At 36.4% G+C, this 9253-nt stretch overlaps 1 protein-coding gene across 1 annotated transcript; it reads left to right on the plus strand.

The window, feature by feature from the left end:
• Positions 1 to 6080: 6080 nt before the first annotated feature.
• Positions 6081 to 6367, plus strand: LOC103259490 (ATP synthase subunit e, mitochondrial). The gene has a single exon (XM_008057152.1). It carries the CDS (start codon positions 6086 to 6088, stop codon positions 6299 to 6301), a length of 216 nt encoding a protein of 71 aa, XP_008055343.1. The 5' UTR covers positions 6081 to 6085; the 3' UTR covers positions 6302 to 6367.
• The last annotated feature ends 2886 nt before the right edge of the window (positions 6368 to 9253 follow it).

The raw sequence follows: 9253 nt of genomic DNA on the forward strand, positions 1-9253 counted from the left end.
GGTTGAGTCATTTTATATATTTAAGAATCATTTGTATTTCCTCCTTCAGAATCTGTTCATAAATTTTGCTCATTGGATGTTTTTCTTTCTAACTTGAAGTTGCTCTTTTTCGTGCGTGTGTGTGTGTGTGTGTGTGTGTGTGTGTGTGTGTGTAAAATAAGTTCTTTTCTGTGTATGGATTGTGCATTTTTTACTAGCTTTTTTCTGTTTATCACAATTTCATCTGAAATGCTTTGCAACATTAAACCACCAACTTACTAAATTTTGGTCAAAGTAAAATCAAGAAATTCAACTAAAGGGAAAAAATTGAAAATAAAAATTGTGAAAAAGAATAATTCACAATAAATTAAAAAGTGATGTGGAATTTGTGAAATTTCTTATTTTACAACCAAGGACACTGTGTCTCATAGATGTTAAATATCATACATAGCCATAAAAGGCAGTGCGAGATTATACAGCTGTTGGACCCTGTTGGTTGCTAACCCAAGGCCATTCACCTTTTACTGGTGGCAGATCTTAAATTTTTAGGTGGACTCTCCTACCTCACTGACTCACATCTAATCCTGATTGGTCTTGCCAACCAGGCAAACCTGTTCCCCTTACCAGTGATCAATTTAAGAAAGGGTGTGTGAACTGGTACTGGTAACTGACTAATGAAATGGGAGGGAAAGTCTGTGGAGGGGCTTCTTCTAAAGATTCTCTGGCTCATGAAAGCAGATAGGAAAGATTGGGATTGGAAGCCTTGTCACCATGAGGGGCACTAGCCTGAAATCAAACCAGCATGATAAGGTTGGTAGAACAGAAATATGGAAATCACTGGGTATCTTTCTTGATAATGTTGTTGAGCTGCTGAATTAACCAATTCTGGAAACTTTCTCTCCTAGGTTTCTATTTATATGAGCCAATGACATTTATTTATTTATTTATTTATTTTATTATTTTTTTTAGAGAAGTAGGAGTTAATTTTTTTTTTTTTTTGTAAAGTTGCTGCAAGAAATCTGGGCCCCAAAACAAAGTAGCTCTCTCCTTAGGGTGGGTGTTACGGAACCCATCCCAGAGGCCACAGTGCCGAGGGGACATCAATCACATCTGTCCCAGGAACCAATAACATTTAATGGTTTGTGCTAGTTTTCTTTTCTTTCCTTTTTTAAGTCATCTGAAGTTTAAAGTTTCTAATGAATACAACTAAGAACTTAAATTTCTCCATGCCATACCAAGTGATGTTTTGAATATGCTGTGTTCTCTGCATGTAGATATCAGATATGTACCATTTTGATGGCAAAAGTATATTGGAAATTTTCATTTCAGGATAAAAACAATATCAAATGTAGAAATACATACTTAAAAGTTCAATAAAATCAAAGTTCTTCTCCATTATCTCTCTTGAGGCTATGTCATTTTTTTCTTTATTGCAATTATTTCTTAAATGTGTGGAAAAGTTTTGCCTATTTGTTAGTAGTGTTTGTGATGTTGAAGTCAAAGAGGAACCTCATATTTTAATTAGGTCTAGGTTTTTATTTTTACTAGAATCTTTAGGGTTTTCTATATATATGATCATACCTTCTGCAAACAGAGATGATTTTACTTCTTTCTTTCCAATTTGGATGTTATTTATTTATTTATTTTGTCTAATTGCTGTGGCTAAAATTTCCAGTACTATGCTGGATGGAAGTGGCAACCCTATTTCTCACAATATGTCTTGATTTGTCCTTTGTGCCAGAAAAACCTGAGTTAAGACCCCTCCATGCACCCAAGACATCCTCACCTCTCCTTACCACTGAAGTACCCTCACCCTGAGTTCCTTCTCTTTGCAGAACATAGCTTTATGTTTGTGCTTGTAGTCCAAATTCCATCCTGCCTATCTCCAGTTCCATCTTCCCTGTGAAATCGTCTGTAATATCCCCTTTCTCTGCTTGCAATCCAGCTGGAAGTATTTCCCTTTATTCAGGCCTCTCATAGCATTTTATCTTAGCCTCTTCAAATTGATGGCTTATATTTATCTTTTTTAAAATGTACTTTTCTTCCGGCTACTTTCTCTTATTCTTCAATTACTTCTAAATTTGCAAGTATGACTTTAAAAATATCCAAGTGATCTTAATTTCCCTGACTAGACTCTAAGCTCCTTGAGGGAATATTCATATTTCTTTCATTTTACAACTTCCCAGTAGTGCTAGTACTAACAGCAAGCTTTGCCCATAAGGCATAGCAAATATTTGCAGAATAAATAAATATGTTGGATATATTACCATATGTCTCCTCAAATACTACTTTTGTGCTTGTATGTGCATGTGTCAACTCAGCTAGCCATCAATATATTTAAAAAATGGTCCCTCGGAGTTGGGAAGCAAGGAGTCAATCATACCCCATAATTCCTTTAAAAGAAAAGGATTTCAGTGGTGTCAGGTAATATTGGTGAAGGTAACTACAGCTACCATTCTTCTTAGCCATGGTGGGTTCTGGTAGCCAAAGTTGGGTTTTGTTTTGTTTTTTTTTAACTACTGCTTCACCTCTGTCCCATTTGACACTAGAGAATTATAGCAGGATATTTAAAAATATACACCCATTAAATCACTTAATCTAATATGATTTTGGGGGAATAGTAGGTTACAATTATTTTGCTTTGTAATGGACTGATCATGATGTGTGTGTGTGTGTGTGTGTGTGTGTGTGTGTATGTGTATATATATATATATATATATTTTTTTTTTTTTTCTTTTTTTTTTCCTTGAGTTGGAATCTCACTCTTGTCACCCAGACTGAAGTGCAGTAGTTTGCTCATGGCTACTGCAGCCTCGACCTGCTGGGCTCAGGCGATCTCTCCACCTCAGATTTCCAAGTAGCTGGAACTACAGACGTATGCCACCACATCCAGCTAGTTTTTTTGGTGATTTATTGTAGAGACAAGGCCTCACCAGGTTGCCCAGGTTGGTCTCGTACCCGTGGGCTCAGGCAATCCTCTTGCCTCAGTCTCCCAAAGTGCTGGGATTACAGGCTGAGCCACCACACCCGGCCAATGTGCTTTTAAAAATGTACATATTTTCATGGTAATCTAATTTCTATTATATATTACATTACAATTTATATTAAATTCTAGTTTTTAAATTTCTTTTGGGCAAGAACATTTGATTCCCCTGTGTCAGTTGAGGTTTTCCAGGAAGCAGAAACTAAAACAATAGGAAGTGCTGGAGATTTACTGGGCAGGGAGAAAAGGCTTCAGACTCGGGTGTACTGCTTCTATAGTAAGTACTATGAGTTGAGAGCTGGAAGGAGGTGGAAAGAGCCTTAGGCTGTGATGCAGCTGCAAGAAGTTTTGGCCAAACTAATGAGAAGCTCTGGTGCAAAGATGTCCCATAGAGAAAGTCTATGGGCAGAAATGGCTGAACCCCAGCGGCCCCACTGTGCTCATTCATTGGTTGAAAGCTTCTCAGTAAGACAGTGACTGTGGCTTAAATATTGTGGTAGATCGAAAAAGATGCTGCATCTACGTACTGTCAGCTACTTGCACTTCTTGCAGCAAGCTCTCTCTTGAAGGGAAAGCCAAGTAGCTCCTCTACATGGCTGCCGCAGTAAGCATGATATAATATGAATGCATAAAGAGCAGAACTTTGTTTTAAAAAATTAGTGTGTGCCTGAGATACAATCTCCACCACTACTCAATATGTCCATGTAACACCCATGCACATGTACCCTTTGAATTAAAAATAAAAATGGGAAAAAAATAAGTATGTGAATTGAAGGTAGTTGTCACCAGTGCTTCTATAATTGCACGTGCTATGGCTCATTTATAGATAAGCATGTCTTTCTGTGACTGATACTGCCTTAGACTGTTCTTGCTGCTATAACAAAATACCACAGACTGGGTAATTTATAAGCAATAGAAATTCTCATAATTCTGGAGACTGGGAAGACCATGATCACAGTGCCTGAAGATTCAGTGTCTGGTAAAGGTCTGCCCCATGGATGGTTTCTCTCTTGGTATCCCACATGATGAAAAGATGGAAGAGTGGAAGGGGATGAATTCTGTGTCTTCACATGGCAGAAGAGATGGAAGAACCAGGCAGCTCTTTGAACCCCTTTTTTTCAGGCCTCATTCATGAGGTCGGAGCCCTCATGACTTCATCCTTCCTAAGAAGTTCCACTTCTTTTTTTTTGCTGTTTAAGGAATTTTTATTAAAGCAAGTATTTTATAATCCAAATTATGTTTCCTTGCCCACTTCTTAATACCATCACCTTGGGGATTAAGTTTCAACATGAATTTTAGAGTGATACAAACATTTGAACCATAACACTTATTGTTCAAAATCAGAGATTAGTACAAATGATGATTTTGCATTGTTCCCAAGATTTTCTAGTGTCTTTAAAGTTTGCTGGCAAACCATTGGCTTTGAACTACTAAATAATTTTCTTCACTAGGACTGTGCTACTATGGCGTTTGATTGAAGCTATTGCTAAATTCAAATACGGGCTGAAACATACACTCTCTTATCTAAACACTAGTAATCACAGCTCCAACTTGCTGGCATGTTGTGTATGACTGCTGTTTACATATGGTGTACTTATTGTACTCTCATCCTGTAAGGCATATATTATTATCTAGATTGTGTAGATACACAGGCTGAAGCTCAACATGGGGGAAACTCTCAAGTCAGGTCAAGCATTTAGAAAGTTGCAGGGCTTGTAATGGAACCCAAGTCTCACTCTTCTACCTGTGGCTTTCCATTGTGCAAGATGCCTGATGATTTTCATACACCTAATTATATACACAGATTTAAATGTAACATCCATTCAGAGAAGAAAGAGAGGAGGAAGCCAAGTTTTATTGTGTCTTCCTTTATTACTGTATAATTTGAAATATTCTAAAATTGAAAGTGGAAATCTTTTCCAATTGTAGCATGTAGAATTTAACCTGAGAATATTTGCAAGGTTTGATTAGATGACATGCCAATTAGAGTATATATACACAAACGAAAGGTATGCATATTCTAAATTTTTGTTAAAATAACTAGTTATATTTTTTCTTCTAGTTGGCTTAGCACTTTGGATATTTATCTTTCCTTTAACAATATGTTATATTTCTGTCCACTGACAGGTCTTTAAGTTAATATAAAGAGAAAAATTTCCTATGAATTTACAAGTATGTGGTGCTAAACAAAATTTGTACTTAATGGAAATTAAGGATGCTGTGTAGAGTGGGTTAAATGGAACCAAGCCGGGAAATTATATTTTAAAGAATCTTTTGAAAGTTATGTTTTTGGAACAGATAGGCCTTTTTGTGACAGAGCCAGTTTAAAAATTACAGATTATTAGTGAGCTCTTAATGCTTTTTATTTTGAAATGTTTAAATCATAACAGACAAGTATGAACTGGGCACTGTGACTCACACCTGTAATTCCAGCACTTTGGGAGGCTGAGGTGAGGGAATTGCCTGAGTCCATGGGTTCAAGACCAGCCTGGAAAACATAATGAGACCTCGTCTCTACAATAAATAAATAAATACGTTAGCTGGGTGTGGTGGCACACACCTGTAGTTTCAGCTACTTGGAAGACTGAGGTAGAAGGATTGCCTGAGTCCAGCAGGTAGAGGCTGTGGTGGTGGTGAGTGTGCCACTGCATTCTAGCCTGGGTGACAGAGTGAGACAAAAACCAAACAAACAAACAAAAACAGACAAGTACGGTGAATGACATAAGGAACATTTATTTAGCCCCCGCTGTGCTGTTCTATCAATTCTAATATTTGCCCTTCTTACTTTATTTTTTAAAATATTACAAATAGAGTCGAAGTACATTTGTAACACTTACACACCCCAGCTTTTGTAAAGGGTAACATGTATATTGAATTTGGTGTGTATCATTTTCATTCACATTTTAATACTTTACTCCATTTATATATGTACATAGACATACTTGTAAGTAATATATAACATTGTGTTTCATGTTTTCAAAGTCTGTGTATCTGACTATATATTTCTGAGATTTATCTGTTTTGATACATGTCATATGATCTAGATGTCATTCATTTTCATTTCTGTGTGTTACACTCTCAGATTAATGTTGAATACACCCTATGTTAAGAATCTGGGACAAGATGGTGACTCCAGTGCAGGTCTTTCCACTCATCAAGCTCGGCCGCTATTCCGCCCTGTTCCTCAGCATGGCCTACGGAGCCTCGCGCTACAGTTACCTGAAACCTCGGGCAGAAGAGGAGAGGAGGATAGCAGCAGAAGAGAAAAAGAAGCAGGATGAACTGAAACGGATTGTTCGCGAGTTGGCAGAAGCCCAAGATGACAGCATCTTGAAGTGAGAATCTCTGCAAACCTGCTTTCCCTGCAACAGTAGTGGATGAATAAAACTTCCTGTGTAGTATGGTTAAAAAAAAAAAAAGAATCTGTTGTCCTTGATTGGTAACAGGTTGCTTCTAATTTTCACTATTACAAAAAATGTCACCACATTTGTCCCTTCTCACGTTTCTTGTTCATAGGTAGAAGAGTTTTTTTAGGGTATATACCAAAAATCAACTGCTGGCTTGAGCTACATGTGCGTCTTTAATTTCATTAAATAATACCAAATTTTCTCCAAAGTGGTTGCATCATGTGGGGCACAGGTTACCTTTTGTTTCCACATTCTAGTTATTACAAAATGTAATAGACTTTTATACTTTTTCTAATATAATGGATAGAAAAATAACAAAACATTGTCTTAATTTATTTCCTGATTACTGAAAAGATTAAACAAATTTTGCATTTTTATTGGCCACTCAAGTTTTCTCTTCTGTGAGTTGCCTATTGATATTCTTTCCCTACTCTTCTATTTGCTTGTTTGTCTTTTTCTTACCAATTTGAATAAATTATTTAAATGTAGATACTATTACTTTGTTATTTATTTTATTATAAATATTTTTTTCAGTCTGTTGTTGTCTATGGATATCGATTATGGTTTTGTTTTGTTTTTTTAAAGAACAACTTTTACTTTTAGGTGACAGAATTTGTCAATTGTCTCTTCTAGTTTGTGCTTTTGGTGTGCTTAAAAACCCTTTTCTATCCCGGAACAACAAAAAATATTCTGTATTCTTTCTTAAATATTTGAAAGTTATAATATTTTACACTGAAGTCTTTAATCCATCTAAAATTAGTTTTTGGAGTAGAATGAGTCAGAATCTAATTTTTTTTTCCCATATGGATAATTATTTGTCTGAGCATCGCATTTGGAACTCTCTGTTACCCCACTTGGTGGTTAATTTTATGTGTCAACTTGTGTAAGCCACAACACCCAGATATTTAGTCAAGCAGTATTCTAGATGTTTCCATGAAGGTGTTTTTGGATGAGATTAACATTTAGATCAATAGAATTTAAGTAAAGCAGATTATCTTCCACAATGTGGATGGATCTCATTCAATCAGTTGAAGGACAATAGAAAAAGAATGACTTCTCCTGTAAAGGGGGAAAATATACATGCAGACTGTTTTCAGACTCCTGCTGCAGCAACTCTTCCCTGGGTTTCTGGCTCTCTGGCCTACTCTACAGACTTTTTACTTGTCAACCTCCATGATCGTCTGAACCAATTCCTTAAAATCTCTTTTCCTCTGTGTAATATGTAATGCACCCACTGATTTCTATGCCATTCATTTCCCCCATTGCCAGATATATGCTTGGGTCTTCTGTCCTATATTCTGTTTCATTCGTTTATTTTTCTACTCCTGTGCCAATACCTTTCCTTCTTAATAGAATAAGCCTTTCTACTTAATCCTTCTTCAAAATTGATTCTTGACTTGTAAATTTAATTATTAACTTGACAATTTTATTAAAAAGTCAGCTCAGATTTTTATTGAAATTGTTTTGAATCTACCGGTTACTTTGGTTAGAATAAAATCTATGCTATTGAGTCTTTTTATCCACGTACATGCTATATCTCTTATTCAAATTCAGATCTTATATTATTCAGATTTTATATTATATTCTTTAGTAACCTTTAATAATTTTCTTCATCTTTTCCCCCATATCTTTTGGATTTTGGTTGCTGTCTTTTAGATTTTTTCCTACACGCCATATCATGTGATATTGTTACTACTAGTGGAATCTTTTAAAATTAAATTTTGTGTGGCTATCCATTTTCTATTCATTTGTGAAGAGATCTGCTGGTTTTAACTGGGAACATGGTTGCCTGAACAAAGACCACTTTTCCCAGCTGAACTTGAAGTTGGGGTTGGATGTTTTACTAAGGAAGTCCTGGCCATGGGCTAATGGTATGGAAGCACATGTGTTCCTGAGGCTTTGAGGAAGTATTCCTAAAGGAGGGGTGATACTGTTCTTCCTCCATTCTTCCTTCCTATTGGCTAGAATAAGAACATGGTCACTGAAGCATTAGGCAAGTGGTTTTAAAGTCCTGTTTAAATGCACCATATACATTTCCTGGATTCTGGCAGCATGGAATGGAGTTTTCTGGGCAGTTTGGCAAAGACTAGAAGTTCTCTGATTCTCACAAAATTTATAATTGTTTCCTTTTGACAAGTAACCTGTTACCCTAAGACCAAGATGACCCTTCTCATTCATTTTAAAAAAACATGCTATTGAATTTAATGTGCTGTTATTGTTTGGTATTTTTGAATCTATGTTTGTGAGCAAGACCAATATCAATTTTATTGGTCAGTTACTATCTAGTTGTGGTATCTAAGTTATATTGGCACTTCAACATGAGTTCAGAAGCTTTCTTACTTTTTCAGGTCACTGAAACAATTTCTGTACAATTGATATTATCAGTTATTTGAAGTTTTGGTAAAACTGCCTATAGTTAGTAAAATTATCTAAGCCTGTTGTCCTTTGGTGAGAGAAATTTTCAGTCACTGATTCAATTTTTTAACGGTTATTGTTTTATCTCAGTCTTCCTCACTCTGTCTCTCCTCCCTGACCCCTTACCCCCAGTGCTTTTCTGACCCATTGGGTCTGTTCTGCCTTTAATGTGTTTGCTGACACCATTAACCTGCATCACTGATCTCCATCTGGAACATTAAAATGGAGTGCCTCTGATACATGATGCATGATACACATATGGAGCTCTCTGTCTGCAGTGCCTGGAAGGAGACAGGACCAAACAGGTCCCCTTTCTTCTCCTTTCTGTCCTATATTCTTCATCTCATCAAGAGTGGCACTCCACACTCAGCTGATGAAAGGAGTTTTCTTTATTGAAAGGCTGGTCTGGCTATTTTGGACTTCCCATTGGGTTTCACAGGGGAAGCTGGTAAAGTCTGAGGTGTTTGAC

This window comes from Carlito syrichta, unplaced genomic scaffold (assembly GCF_000164805.1).
Source record: "Carlito syrichta isolate Samal-C Ts95f unplaced genomic scaffold, Tarsius_syrichta-2.0.1 Scaffold302798, whole genome shotgun sequence".
NCBI classification, from domain to species: Eukaryota; Metazoa; Chordata; class Mammalia; order Primates; family Tarsiidae; genus Carlito; species Carlito syrichta.